At 43.6% G+C, this 16,043-nt stretch overlaps 1 protein-coding gene across 3 annotated transcripts in view; it reads right to left on the bottom strand.

Annotated features, from left to right (window-relative positions):
• Window positions 1-13,925: 13,925 nt before the first annotated feature.
• The window catches only part of fam184aa (family with sequence similarity 184 member Aa), an 87,064-nt gene continuing 84,946 nt past the window's right edge, over window positions 13,926-16,043 (bottom strand). For all 3 annotated transcript variants that reach the window (XM_042330736.1, XM_042330734.1, XM_042330735.1), the window contains exon 17: window positions 13,926-14,542. In XM_042330736.1, coding sequence (XP_042186670.1) covers window positions 14,534-14,542 — 9 coding nt within the window. In that variant the 3' untranslated portion in view covers window positions 13,926-14,533. The remainder of the gene's footprint in view (window positions 14,543-16,043) is intronic.

Below are 16,043 nucleotides of genomic sequence, written 5' to 3' on the forward strand. Positions count from 1 at the left end.
TTTAAGAGAGAGATGTGTTTTTTTGCATGAGCTGTGTCTCAGTCCACCGCATCCGCCATTGTCGGCCCTCCCCATCTGCGGTGGAAAGAGACAGAACTAAAGCGATGTTTGTCAGACTATGAGACATCCCGAAAATCAGTCTTCTCACAAAAACATCTGTAGCATCTGAACGGTTTGACCTACAAACTATTATGACCACTCTCACTATAAGTGCATAAGGCGAGATCCAGATGCAGACACGGGAGGCAGATGGTTTGAGTCTTTGATATTTATTATATCCAAAAGGGGTAGGCAAGAGAATGGTTGTGGACAGGCAAAAAGTCAAAATCAGTTCAGAGTCCAGGAGGTATAATGTGGCAAGCTTGAGGTCAGGGCAGGCAGAATGGTCAGGCAGGTGGGTACAGAGTCTAGAAAACAGGCAACGGTCAAAACAGGGAGGACTAGTAAAAGATAGTAGAAAAGGCAGGAGCTCGGGAAAAACACGCTGGTTGACTTGGAACATACAAGACGAACTGGCACAGAGAGATAGGAAACACAGGGATATATACACCAGGGATAACAAGCAACACCTGGAGGGGGTGGAGACAATAACAAGGACAGGTGAAACTGATCAGGGTGTGACAGTAAGCCCCCTACCTGCACGCATACCTGGTTGACCGGGGTGTCTGCGGTGGAAGTCGGGAATGAATCCAGGAGGTCTCTAGCAGGAACCCAGCACCTCTCCTCCGGGCCGTAACCCTCCCAGTCAACCAGATATTGGAAAACCATGCACCTTGGTCGAACACCCAGGAGACGTCTCACCGTGAATGCCCGGATGGCCATTAATGACACGGGAAGGGGGGGGGGTCTGGGGACAGAAGACAAAGGACTGTGAGACACGGGCTTAATCTTAGACACATGGAACGTAGGGTGAATACGGAGGGTACTGGGTAACAAGAGACGGACAGCAGTGGAACTAAGGACTCTAGAGATGGGAAACGGACCAATGAAACAGGGGGACAGTTTGCGGGACTCTACACGAAGGAGCAGGTCCCGTGTGGACAGCCATACCCTCTGCCCAATGCTGTAGCAGGGAGCTGGAGTCCGGCAGCGGTCCGCTTGTTGATGATACCTGGAGTTGGTCTTGAGAAGTGCCACCCGAGCTCTTCTCCAGGTACGTCGACAGCAGCGGATGAACATCTGGGCCGAGGGTACGTTGACTTCTGGTTCTTGTTCTGGGAAGAGCAGAGGTTGATACCCCATGGAGCACTCAAAAGGGGAGAGTCCTATTGCTGAACAGGGAAGAGTGTTCCGGGAATACTCCACCCAGACCAGTTGTCGGCTCCAGGTAGCGGGGTTGGTTGAGACCAGACATCTTAGGGTGGTTTCCAGGTCCTGGTTAGCTTGCTCCAACTGGCCGTTCGACTGGGGTTGTAATCCGGAGGATAGGCTAGCCTACGCCCCAATTAGGGTGCAGAACACCTTCCAAAACTGAGCTGAAAATACAGGACCACAGTTGGACACCATATTCACCGGGAGTCCATGGATCCGGAAGACGTGCTGCACCATGAGCTGGGCCATTTCTTTGGCAGAGGGAAGTTTGGGGAGAGGGATGAAATGGGTGGCCTTAGAGAACCGATCCACCACTGTCAGAATGACGGTGTTGCCATCAGACGGGGGAAGTCCAGTGACAAAGTCCAGAGAGATATGGGACCAGGGACGATGAGGAACTGGTCGTGGCTGAAGAAGGCCAGAAGGAGCCTGCCGTGGAGTCTTGTTCTGGGCACACACCGTGCATGCGGCGATGAAGGCAGAGACATCAGGAACCATTGTGGGCCATCAGAAACATTGGAGGAATGCTAGGCTACGGTGGGAACCTGGATGACAGGTTAGCCTGGTGGAATGAGCCCATTCCAGGACCCGGGACCGGACTGAGTTAGGGACAAACAGCCGGTCAGCTGGGCCCCCTTCAGGTCCAGGCTGGGAGCATTGTACTTGTGAACCAGGGTCTCAATACCCCAAACCACTGTGGCTGCAAGGCATGAGGTAGGGAGAATGGTTTCAGAGACCGAGGGTGTGGCAGAGGAACTGTATAGGCGGGAGAGAGCGTCAGGATTAACATTTTTGGACCCTGGGCAGTAGGAAATGGTGAAGTTGAATTTAGTAAAAAAGAGAGCCCACCGAGCCTGCCTGGAGTTAAAGCGCTTGGCTGTACCGGAGATATACCACATTTGTATGATCGGTCCAGACCAAGAATGGCTGTTCTGTTCCTTTCAGCCAGTGCCTCCACTCTTCCAACGCCATATTGACCGCCAGGTGTTCTCGGTTGCCTACGTCGTAGTTCCTCTCTGCAGGATTGAGATGATGGGACAGAAAGGCACAGGGATGAAGCTTTTGGTCCTGGGTAGATCGCTGGGACAGGATTGCCCCCACTCCAACGTCAGAAGCATCAACCTCTACCACAAATTGCTGAGATGGGTCCAGATGGATGAGGATGGGTGCTGTTGTGAACAGATGCTTCAGGTCCACAAAGGCTTTGTCGACAGCTGGAGACCATGTGAATGGTACTTTGGGAGAGGTGAGTGCAGAGAGGGGGGCCGCCAAGGTGCTGTAACCCCGAATGAAATGGCAGTAGAAGTTACAAAGCCTAGGAATTGTTGCAACTGCACCCTGGACGTAGGTTGAGGCCAATCCACCACTGCTTTCACCTTTCCAGGATCCATCTGGACATTACCCTCAGCAATGACATATCCCAGAAAGGCGATTGTAGAGCGGTGAAACTCACACTTCTCGGCTTTCACAAACAATTGGTTCTCCAGGAGGCACTGAAGGACCTGACTGACATGAAGAACATGTTCTTGGGCAGACCAGGAAAAAAACAGGATGTTGTCAAGGTAGACGAACACAAAATGGTTTAGCATGTCCCGGAGCACATCGTTTACCAAAGCCTGGAAGACAGCATTGGATAGTTGGTGAGACCAAACAGCATGACCTGGTACTCATAGTGTCCGCTGGCTGTGTTGAAGGGTGTATTCCACTCATCCCCTTCACGTACCCGAACCAGGTGGTAGGTGGTCCAGCTTGAAAAAAATGGTGGCCCCCTGGAAGGTTCAAAAGACGAGGAGAGGAGTGGTAGGGGGGTACCGATTTTTAACTGTAATGGCATTCAGTCCCAGGCAGTCAATGGACAGACACAGGGTCTTGTCCTTCTTTACAAAGAAAAACCCTGCACCGGTAGGAGATGCAGACGGATGGACAGCCCCAGTAGCCAGAGACTCCTCTATATACTCCTCCATAGCCTTGGTCTCCGGCCCGGATAGAGAATATAGACGACCCCGAGGTGGAGTGGTGCCTGGGAGAAGAACAATGGCTGCTGGTGCGGCAGCGTAGCCTAGTGGTTAGAGTGGTGGACTAGTAACCAAAAGGTTGCAAGTTCAAATCCCTGAGCTGACAAGGTATAAATCTGTCGTTCTGCTCCTAAACAAGGCAGTGAACCCAGTAGACCGTCATTGAAAATAATAATTTGTTCTTAAATGACTTGCCTAGTTAAATAAAGGTATAATAAAAAATCATAAGGATGGTGTGGGGGAAGGGAAGTAGCACGTGCCTTACCTCATCACAAAACCATGAGCCGACTCATGTCTGCTACACATAAAGCAACATAGATACAGTAATGAAATGCAATGAGAAATGCCATCAGACATTACATGATTCAATCAATGGCATTGGCACTGCGTTAGACTTATCATTTGTTTGCTTGATTTAGAATTTAAGTAGATTGTGTTCATATTATTAATTAAAGGCCATGTTTTAAACCCTAAAGGGGAATTTCACCCTGGGTTAAAAGCTTGTTTTCATCATGTCTGGGGCATTTCTAGGACAGCGAGTTGGGATTCATACATAATTGCCCAGGAGGAATGCAGGTCAGGACTTTGCTCGCTGAAAGATACACCTTATGAATGTAGTCCTGTTTGTGGCATTTCGCAAAGGCTCTCTGTAATACTGATCGCACTATATGTTTTTGTGGGTTTAGATATGGTTGTCCTTGTTCAATGGAGCCATTGGACGTCTTTCATTGATGTTCCTATCGGTGGATTCATTGCTAAATATACAAGCGGACACATTGTTTCCAGTCTCTGGAAGACTACAACTTGTGTTGGGCGATGCTTCGTGCTCTGGACTCTTTTTGCTCTGGCTTTTTTGAAAAGGAGGGGTGGACACCAACAACAATTCTTTGGGCAAAGCTGAAAGGACTGACCTGATGCAATGGCTTCAAATGATTCCTCTCATCTACATGAATTCGACAACGGAGCATCTATTAGCTACATGGTGATATTCAGTCATAAATATTTCAACCCGGAATATAGTGAAGAGGATTTGAAGCAAAGAGTGGGATTTAGCTAACGTTAGAAGCTACGCTACAGCCGAATGCGGCACCAAGAGGGCAGATGAAAAATATGGTACCTAGCTAAGTAAGTTATTTTTCCTGCAAGCAGTCTAGCTAACTTTAGTTTATCTACTGAAACCCATATTTTGTAATGCTGGCTAACATACTACTGTGTTACAGTGTGGGAAAATCTAACGATTTTTCTGTGTGCTAAGTTAGCTAGTTACAGTGCCTTGCGAAAGTATTCGGCCCCCTTGAACTTTGCGACCTTTTGCCGCATTTCAGGCTTCAAACATAAAGATATAAAACTGTATTTTTTTGTGAAGAATCAACAACAAGTGGGACACAATCATGAAGTGGAACGACATTTATTGGATATTTCAAACTTTTTTAACAAATCAAAAACTGAAAAATTGGGCGTGCAAAATTATTCAGCCCCTTTACTTTCAGTGCAGCAAACTCTCTCCAGAAGTTCAGTGAGGATCTCTGAATGATCCAATGTTGACCTAAATGACTAATGATGATAAATACAATCCACCTGTGTGTAATCAAGTCTCCGTATAAATGCACCTGCACTGTGATAGTCTCAGAGGTCCGTTAAAAGCACAGAGAGCATCATGAAGAACAAGGAACACACCAGGCAGGTCCGAGATACTGTTGTGAAGAAGTTAAAGCCGGATTTGGATACAAAAAGATTTCCCAAGCTTTAAACATCCCAAGGAGCACTGTGCAAGCAATAATATTGAAATGGAAGGAGTATCAGACCACTGCAAATCTACCAAGACCTGGCCGTCCCTCTAAACTTTCAGCTCATACAAGGAGAAGACTGATCAGAGATGCAGCCAAGAGGCCCATGATCACTCCGGATGAACTGCAGAGATCTACAGCTGAGGTGGGAGACTCTGTCCATAGGACAACAATCAGTCGTATATTGCACAAATCTGGCCTTTATGGAAGAGTGGCAAGAAGAAAGCCATTTCTTAAAGATATCCATAAAAAGTGTCGTTTAAAGTTTGCCACAAGCCACCTGGGAGACACACCAAACATGTGGAAGAAGGTGCTCTGGTCAGTTGAAACCAAAATTGAACTTTTTGGCAACAATGCAAAACATTATGTTTGGCGTAAAAGCAACACAGCTCATCACCCTGAACACACCATCCCCACTGTCAAACATGGTGGTGGCAGCATCATGGTTTGGGCCTGCTTTTCTTCAGCAAGGACAGGGAAGATGGTTAAAATTGATGGGAAGATGGATGGAGCCAAATGCAGGACCATTCTGGAAGAAAACCTGATGGAGTCTGCAAAAGACCTGAGACTGGGACGGAGATTTGTCTTCCAACAAGACAATGATCCAAAACATAAAGCAAAATCTACAATGGAATGGTTCAAAAATAAACATATCCAGGTGTTAGAATGGCCAAGTCAAAGTCCAGACCTGAATCCAATTGAGAATCTGTGGAAAGAACTGAAAACTGCTGTTCACAAATGCTCTCCATCCAACCTCACTGAGCTCGAGCTGTTTTGCAAGGAGGAATGGGAAAAAATGTCAGTCTCTCGATGTGCAAAACTGATAGAGACATACCCCAAGCAACTTACAGCTGTAATCGCAGCAAAAGGTGGCGCTACAAAGTATTAACTTAAGGGGGCTGAATAATTTTGCACGCCCAATTTTTCAGCTTTTGATTTGTTAAAAAAGTTTGAAATATCCAATAAATGTCGTTCCACTTCATGATTGTGGAATGGCAACTGCTCGGCATCCAACCGTGAGGCACTACAGGGGGTACTGCTTACAGCCCAGTACACCAGTGGAGGCAAGCTTCTTGCTATCCAAGACCTATATGTCAGAGGAAGGCCCCCAAAATTGTAAAAGACTCCAGTCGCCCAAGTCATATACTGTCCTTTCTGCTACCACACGGCAAGCTGTACCGGAGCGCCAAGTCTAAGTACAAAAGGCCCCTTAACAGCTTCTACACCCAAGCCATAAGACTTCTGAACAATTAATCAAATGGACACCCAGACTATTTGCATTGACACCCCCCCCGCCCCACATCCTTGGTTTTTACACTGCTGCCACTCACTGTTTATTATCTATGCATAGTCACTTTACTCCTACCTACATGTACAAATTACCTCGACTAATCTGTACCCCGCACATTGACTCAGTACTGGTACCCCCTGTATATAGCCTCATTATTGTTATTTTATTGTATTACTTTTAGTAAATATTTTCTTAACTCTATTTTCTTAAAACTGCATTGTTGGTTAAGGGCTTGTAAGTAAGCATTTCGTATTCGGCGCATGTGACAAATAAAATTTGATTTGAAATAGGATTCCAAACATGTAAATAACAAGTATTGCATATCCAGCAAGTTAGCTAGCTAAGTTTACTTGCAAACAGTGAGGAGAAACAATACTATAACAATTTATTGTCTAAATCTCTAAAATTAGAGCTATAAAATATTTGCTAGATAGACATCACTGTAGGTAGATACGGTCTGACTACCTATCTAGGCTCATTTGTATGGTCTGGTCACTGTGCAAAGGTTGATGGTTATGCCCTATTTAATTCTATTAGGCTGACCACCAGTTCTCTTAGCTACAGATTGTTACACCAGATAGTGTTATTTAACCAAATATTTTTGGTATCCATTACTAGGAGTTACAGGATAGTTACTGTTTGGTGTACCACAGAGAATTTTCAACCAACCTTAGCAATGCAGTCTTCGTCCTCGATTTTGGGAAACAGCAGTCTCATAAAATGTCTGTGTCCAGTTGCAGGGGCTCAGTTCAAATTTAGAAATGTATTAAAATATATATTTCTTTGCGCAACCATCGTGTCTATTTCAAGTCTGTGTCATCATGACATGCAGCACTTTGGGGTGGACACCCACCTGTCTCAAACAATGAGAGAAGGAAAAATCTGTAACTAGTTCCCTATAATTGTGTCTCTACCCCCGAGACCCACTCGGATACTGAACTAGCTAACATTCTTGTTGAATACCCAGTTGTCCTGAATTAGCGTTAAGTAGTGTACACTTTCCTGTATTTTAGAATTTGACAAATAAACAAACATATCTGAATGTCTAGTATCTGTTTGATGCTACAGAGCCCTGTACAGCTTATATACATATCTTCTGTGTATCCATAATGGCAGACACATTTCTACAATTGATAAAAAAGATCCATATTTATTTCATTGTGGTTCTAAATCCAACCCTGTTCCTGGAGAGCTACCGTCCTGTAGGTTTTCATTCCAACCCTAATCTAGCACACCTGATTCTAATAATTAGCTGTTTGATAAACTAAACCAGGTTAATTACAACTGGGGTAGTAAACCTACAAGAGGTTAGCTCCTCTTGCCCTGGAAATCCATGGTTGTGGTGTTAGCAGTTTACTATTTTTGTGTCAGGGTCTTAGAGCAACATGCGTTTGTTGGTAAAGGTATCAACTGAAAGGGACAGGCTGGTGTATTGTTTAGGGACAACAAGGGGACATTGGGATCTGCTATTCTTTTTTTCATGAGGGGGCTAAAGAAGGTGTGAAAGGTCTTAGGAAGGCAACTCTTACACAGTTTGATTTGTTGTGTGTAGGATATTGAGGAGAAATGGCACTTCAATTGCTCTCAAACAAAACAATACATTTACTGTCTAAGCACAACCCTGCACAACCAAAGAACTGTCTGTAAACCTCCCCCAGCCCATTGACTTTGACAGATCATTTTTGTCAATAGTACCACTTTGCAGGGTAATTTTGTAGACATGTCTTTGTACTGTGTTTTGAGAATCTGCAGAGAAGAATGAGGTGGTAGTGTCATTAGTTGTAGTCTTGAGTGTATACCTTTTAGTGTCCCTTTCTGGTTTCTGTCCCACAATCGTGTTGTGCTCCATAGCCGCAAGGTGTGTCCTCTCCCTCATGCTTGTGTACTCAAAATGCTCCCGCTTTGGGGTATTTTTCAGCAGGGCACTGTCTAATGACTCCAGACATCCAGAGTTGTACAAAAATAAAAGATAAGACTAAATTGATTACATGTTCTGGATGTTCTGGATGTTCTGGAAGGTACTCTGTGGTCCTCGGGCTTCCGCTAACCACCTGTAACTCCATAACACAAACCATACAAACACTACCCAATTGAGGTTTATACCATGCTTACTGTAAATGCCGTCAACTTGGATTTTTTTTTGCCAACTTACCTTCACCAGAGCTAGGGATTGGAAGAGCATGTTGGTGTAATCAGATTCTGTACCACGTACAACAAAATACAATTTAACCGCTAATTGTATTGATCTCTATTACACCTGGTTATCTAAGCATACCTAATTTGGATATTTCGATATTGTCAGCTTGCTGTTAGCTAACTAGCATCATTAAATTGGGAGCAAGATTGCTAGCCAGCTGAGACTGGCTGAGAAACACCTACCCAACCATAGACGACTGATACACATTCATCATCGCTACCAACAGACAAACAGCTATATCGGCAATTATATTTTAGTAACAGAGTGTTTTCCAGACAAGGGTAGAATAGATGGCTATACCAAAAGATAGCTATACGAGCTGATGGCTTTCAGAGTTCAATACAGGACTGTAACGTTATCTAGCTGGCTAACTTTCCCAGATAGTTCAACTAGGCTAGCAAGCTAGCTAACCTTTGGTTACCTTTAATTGACTATATTCTGTTTTGCTGTGAAGGAAAAAAATGGTATCGCATCACTTCTCAGCTGTTGTTGAAATGGATTTCACATAAATTTAGCCTGAAAATCCCTCTGATAATCTTTGGTCACCATATCATTCTTAATATCCTGAAAGGATATTGACCTCATCCCATCAGTAGAGGATGCCTGGTTGCTTTTTAAAAGTGCTCTCCTCACTATCTTAAATAAGCATGCCCCATTCAAAAAATGTAGAACTAAGAAAAGATATACCCCTTGGTTTACCCCAGACTTGACTGCCCTTGACCAGCACAAAAATATTCTGCATTAGCATCAAATAGCCCCTGCAATATGCAACTTTTCAGGGAAGCCAGGAACCAATATACACAGTCAGTTAGGAAAACTAAGGCTAGCTTTTTAAAACAGAAATGTGCATCCTGTAGCACTAATTCCAAAAAGGTTTGGGACACTGTAAAGTCCATGGAGAGAAGGAGCACCTCCTCCCAGCTGCCCAATGCACTGAGGCTAGGAAACACTGTCACCAACAATAAATCTACGATAATCGATCATTTCAAAAAGCATTTTTCTACGGCTGGCCATGCTTTCCATCTAGCGACCCATACCCCAGCCAACAGCTCTGCACCCCTGCAGCAACTTGCCCAAGCCCCCCCTGCTCCTTCACCCAAATTCAGACAGCTGATGTTCTGAAAGAGCTACAAAATCTGGATCCCTACAAATCAGCTGGGCTAGACAATCTGGACCCTCTCTTTCTTTCCCGATTGGTATAATGGCTACCTCTGTATTTTACACGAGAATCACTCTGAGAGCATCAGGTGACCACTTGCGCAATGTAGCCACTTACGGGTATTCTTCAACATAAATGCGTAAAACTATGTCACAATGCTGTAGACACCTTGCGGAATACGGAGAAAAAGTAATCTGGTTGATAGCCTATTCACTGCTCAATAGGGACGTATTGGAACGCAGTGGTTTCAAAACATGAGGCACTTCCGGATTAGATTTTTCTCAGGCTGTCGCCTGCAATATCAGTTCTGTTATACTCACAGACAATACATTGGCTAACCGGGCTATCTGCATTGTGTCCTGCCACCCACCACCCGCCAACCCCTCTTTTACGCTACTGCTACTCTCTGTTCATCATATATGCATATATGCACACTTTAACCATATCTACATGTACATACCTCCTCAATCAGCCTGACTAACTGGTGTCTGTATGTAGTCTCGCTACTTTTATAGCCTCGCTACTGTATACTTTTTGCTGTTGTAAAAAGACAGGCTATATATATACTGATGTTTTATTTTTTTACTTACCTATTGTTCACCTAGCACCCTTTTTGCACTATTGGTTAGAGCCTGTAAGTAAGCATTTCACTGTAAGGTCTACCTGTTACCTGTTGTATTTGGCGCACTCTGACTCCAACGAAGTGGTCATTAGCTGTCAGGCTACTGTTGACCCCCCATCTGGTGCTTTATCAAGACATGAATTTGCAGCTGTTCTTCATTCACACAGGTGCTGGGTGGGTGAAGTGGGCTGACATGCACTGCTGTTGCCACAGCTCCCACAGGCTGTTATGCCATCAGAGCAGACCGATGTCGATGTTCTGCCACACAACCTACTGATGAGTAAGCAGCGTGATGACAACCTGATCAGCAAAGTCATCTTCTTTGTGGAGAGGGGGAGAAGACCATCCCGGAGAGAGCGTGCCCATGAGAGTGTTGAGGTTTTGTGTCTTCTCAGAAGTTGGGACAAGTTGACCATGAAGATGGGTGTACTGTATCGTGTTTCGAAGAATGTGGTTCCAAAGAGGAAAATGTATCTGTATGTGGTTCCAGCCTCCATGAAAGCAATGGTGTTGAAGGGTGTCCATGATGAAGCTGGCCACCAGGGCCAACAGAGAACAGTCTACCTGACAAGACAGAGGTTCTTCTGGCATGGTCTGGAGAGGGAGGTAAAAGCTTATGTGAAGTGCTGCAGGAGATGCGTGGTGAGCAAGACTCCTGATCCAGAGGCAAGAGCTCCTCTTGAGAGCATAATAACAACTGAGCCTCTTGAACTAGTGTGCATAGACTTCTGGTCTGCAGAAGATTCTTCAAACAAGTCCTTGGATGTGCTCGTTGTTACTGACCACTTTACCAAATTGGCTCATGCCTTCTTGTGTCCGAACCAGTCTGCTAAGTCAGTAGCTCATCAGTTGTGGAACAACTATTTCTGTGTCTACGGGATGCCTCGCCGTATACACTCAGACCAGGGAGCCAACTTTGAGAGCGCTTTAATAGCCGAACTGTTGAGTGTTGCAGGCGTTCAGAAGTCTCACACCACGTCGTACCATCCGATGGGGAACGGGTCCTGCGAAAGGATGAATAGGACTTTGGGAAACATGATCCGGGCCCTGCCAACGAGAGCAAAGCACAGATGGCCTCAGGCGCTAAAGTCCCTTACGTTTGCATACAATTGTACAATCCACGAGACCACAGGCTTTGCCCCTTTCCTGCTAATGTTTGGGAGGATGCCAAGACTGCCTGTTGACATAGTCTTTGGCTCTGTCATAGAGAACCCAGAAGTTGTCGACTATGACCAGTTTGTTCAGTCTTTGAGGAGAGATCTGAAAGAAGCCATGAATGCAGCACAGGCATCTGCAGCGAAGCAGTTGAAGAGGCATGCTGACCTTTATGACAGAAGAGTCAGAGGAGCACCAGTGGAGATTGGGGATCTAGTATTGCTGGCTAACAAGGTGGAGAGGGGAAAGCGGAAGCTCGCTGACCGTTGGGAGGATACTGTCTACCTTGTCACTGGATTGAATGCTGACAGTCACACTTTTAAGATTCAGAACAGCTCCACTGGACGGGAGAAGACGGTACATCGCAACCTGATAATGCCAGTCAACTTTCTTCCTCTTCCCCATGCTGCTGTTGAGGAGGGAACAGACATGTCTGGATTAACAGAGTCTGAGGACATGAATGACAGCCTTGTGGTCTCAGCTGCCATGGACACTGCAGTGGATGACGGTGCTGAGTACAGAACCAGAGTGTGGGTGTCAGAGTTGTCTTCTGAAGGAACACGTGACACAAGCCTGGAGGGTGATGTGCGATCCTTGGATGCTCAGGATATTCCACCTTTGGATTCCGTGGATGATATACTGCAGCTGGAAGATCTGCCTCGATCAGAGAGTCTTCAAGAATCTGACCGAGACTGTAACAGTGTAGTGAGCTAATTGACCAGTCTGCTTACGATATCCGTACTGACCTACCAAAGGCGGACCATTCCTTACCTGATCAGTTACGTACTGACTGTGTTGACGGACACACTATTGCAACAGTACACAACACTGTTACCCCTTATGCAGTTGAAGGTTGTCGCGAGGGGTCGTATTAGGTCAAGTGCAGGAGGGCTATTTAAACCAGTGTCAAGACTGATTGAGATTATGAATCAGCAGAAAGTTAGCTCTTGAGGGTTAAATATGTGAATAGAGGGTCAATGGTATTGACCTTTTATTTTTTTTGCTTTTACATCATTGTGACCATGATTAGAGGTTGCAGGATGGTAATGTGACATATGATAAAGTCTCTTATGGTGGTTTATTTTATTACTTGGATGTTTTAAAGTCACTGAGTGTACTTAACATGTGACAGGCATGTTTACCTATGAGGGCTAAGGGGATTGATCAACCGCTTTTCACTCTAATTTTCAAGGAGAATAGTCTAATGACTGGAATATTTAGTGACTGATTTAAAGCAGGGTCTGCATCCTTGATATACACAGCTTTACCTTTTAGTTTTCTCTATTAGGTAGTATCTATATATATTTTTTCTCTGGATTATTCTGTACATATGTTGAGTGTCTCTGTATCTGGTATGTTTGCACAGTGTCATTTTGTATTTTTATTATGACTAACTGACTAGGGGGGAGTGTAACAGGGTATTATTGGTGATTCCCCTTGCCACTTTATTGTTAAGCCAATGGGTTTTTGGTTTGAGTTTGTCTTGCCTTCACCTACACAACATGGCATCTTATTGGCTGGTTTGCGTAGCTTGCTTACGAGGGGGGATGTTCCAGTTAGAATCGTCCCAGTGAACAAGCACCAAACCAGCGGTAAGTTGTTGGTTGCAATGCATTGTACATCAAAAGTGATTTTTATACTCTCAAGTGATGATTTAAATGTACAATTTATATCAAATTGTTTGTAAATGTTATTCGAACATCACACATAAGATGCAGCGGTTTTTGGAGAATATTTGTTGTGCATTTTGTTGTAAAGAATTCCCGCCAGTACTAGCTAGCAACTTACTGTGTCTGGTGGGGGGGTTCATATATTTTGTACAGTGCGTGAGTGCAGAGTTGGATGGTGAGCCGTGCATTGCATGACGTGCAATTTTGTGCTGTTCCTATCAGAATAAATCTACATGACTACATGTTGGAGTTCCGTGTCGATGACTGATTGTACACAACGCAAGAAGAGTACTGTTACACTGACCTGCTGCTTCCTGTGCACGAGCTAAGCGCCTGCTGCTGACGTCACTTTCACAGCCAGGCATGTGTGTTGTGACTGAGTGTGTGACCGAGATAATCGTTTTTGTCATTTAGAGGGAAAATGCGTGCATTTTAGCATTTGAGTCACTTTTCAAAAGTTGCTAAAAGTTCAAAATACATTTTTTAAAGTTGCTAAAAACTTTGCCAGGGTAGTCTGAAAAGTTTCTAAATCTAGCAACAAAATTGCTAAATTGGCATCACTGCTGAGAAGTCCTCACTGAGCTCTGTTGTCACTTGTATACGCACGCAAACACGCACAGAAAATGAAAGGACAAACATCATAGAAGTGTATATAGTACCCAAATGTTCCTTAACGGCAACAAGGCCATTATGGTAAAATATTAATCTCAAGTAAATCTCACAATTGATTTTATATGTTTATTTCATACACAGAGGTATAATATAAATATAGATATATTGTGCTATTTATTTCAAAACTGGCAAGACATCATTTGTATTGAACAGTTCAGGTCGACCTTGACTGGTTAATGCAGTTTTAACAGACACAAAACAGTCAAGATTGGGGGCAATTACATTTTCAGTCAGTCCTTTAACTGAACACATCAAATTGAAAAGTGCCTATCGTTTTCCATTGGGATATTTGAATTTGTGAATTTAATTTCAATTAATCTCCTGGACAGACCGGAAGTTAAATGGAATTGACCCCAACCATACATACAGTGGCCCCATAAATATGATACTGAAAAAAGAAAACACATCTGCACCAATGCAGAAATTGCATAATAGTCCATATCCAACATAATTATTGTTATTCAAACAAACAAAATAACAAACCGGACAGTTTCACAGTGTATGAATGAACAGAGAGTCATGGTGTGTTAATGTTATTCTTTTTCACATGCTCTTGGGTGGGCTCCTTCAGTGAGAGTCAGAAAGTAAAGTATTGGGCGAACAAGCTCCTTTTGTTCCTCCGATTCGTTTGGTTCCATGGTTGCCTTGTCAGTCTCAGGAAGGCTGCATAAGAAGGTTGAAATGACAGCAGTTACACAATGCCAAACACAACAACAAAAGGTTTCAAAGAGCCAACACAGAGTTTAATGAACACACTCAACATACAGTACATTCCAGAATGCAAATGCAGCTATATAAAGAGGCTGCATATAGTCTTCATAACACTAAAAGTGCATTGCCTCAAACCCTTTGGCTCTCTTGATCCAAAAATCAGTTACTTCACCTTTCCACAATATTGTCCTTAAGTATTTTCAAAATGTAATTTCTTATTTCTCAGTGATGGTGCGAATCAAAGCCAGACAGCATTCCCTCTTAACAATAGCTATTAGAGTAGTGAGTGAATTCTAAATATGACGTGTGGCACTGCCTTTTCTTTGTGTCCGACATTTATTTCTATAAAAAATAAAAACATTTTAACAACCCAATATTCCCATCATGGACATTTTATTATTTGTTTCATTCTGTGCTGTTACAGGATTTAACCCACATAATGCATAGTACATTTAATAAAATAATAATTGACCTCAAAAGGCACAAATCGCTCAGCACTAATTGAAGCTTTGGTTATGTACAGTGCCTTCAGAAAGTATTGAAACCCCTTGACTTTCTCCATATTTTATTGTGTTACTGAATTAAAAAATGCATATAAAAAAAAATATTCTTACCCCTCTACACACAATACACCAAAGTCAAAACATGTTTTTTGAAAACTTTGCAACGTTACTGAAATTAAAATACAGAAATATCTCATTTATATAAATATTCACAACTAGAATCACCTTTGGCAGCGATCACAGCTGTGAGTCTTTCTGGGTTTGTCTCTAAGAGCTTTGCACACCTGGATTGTACAATTATTATTTTTTAAATTCTTCAAGCTCTGTCTATTTGGTTGTTGCTAGACAGCCATTTAAAGTCAAAACCGTAACTAGGCAACTCGGGAACATTCAATGCCACCTTGGTAAGCAATGTCATCCTTGTGTTTTAGATAATATTTCTGCTGAAAGATTAATTTGTCTCCCAGTGGTGGAAAGCAGACAACCTGGTTTTTCGCTAGAATTTTGCCTGTGCTAAGCTCTATTCAGTTTATTTTTATTAAAAAAACCTCCCTAGTTCTTGCCGATGACAAGTATACCCATAACATGATGCAGCCACCACCGTGCTTGAAAATATGGACAACGACCCAACACATCTTTGGACACTGTGTTAACTAACCTCCAGACGAGCTTCAATGCCATACAACTCTCCTTCCGTGGCCTCCAACTGCTCTTAAATGTAAGTAAAACTAAATGCATGCACTTCAACCGATTGCTGCCCACACCTGCCCACCCGTCCAGCATCACTACTCTGGACGGTTCTGACTTAGAATATGTGGACAACTACAGATACCTAGGTGTCTGGGTAGACTGTAAACTCTCCTTCCAGACTCACATTAAGCATCTCCAATTGAAAATCAAATCCAGAATCAGCTTCCTATTTCACAACAAAGCATTCTTCACTCATGCTG

Source organism: Oncorhynchus tshawytscha, linkage group LG12 (assembly GCF_018296145.1).
Source record: "Oncorhynchus tshawytscha isolate Ot180627B linkage group LG12, Otsh_v2.0, whole genome shotgun sequence".
In the NCBI taxonomy this organism is placed as follows: Eukaryota; Metazoa; Chordata; class Actinopteri; order Salmoniformes; family Salmonidae; genus Oncorhynchus; species Oncorhynchus tshawytscha.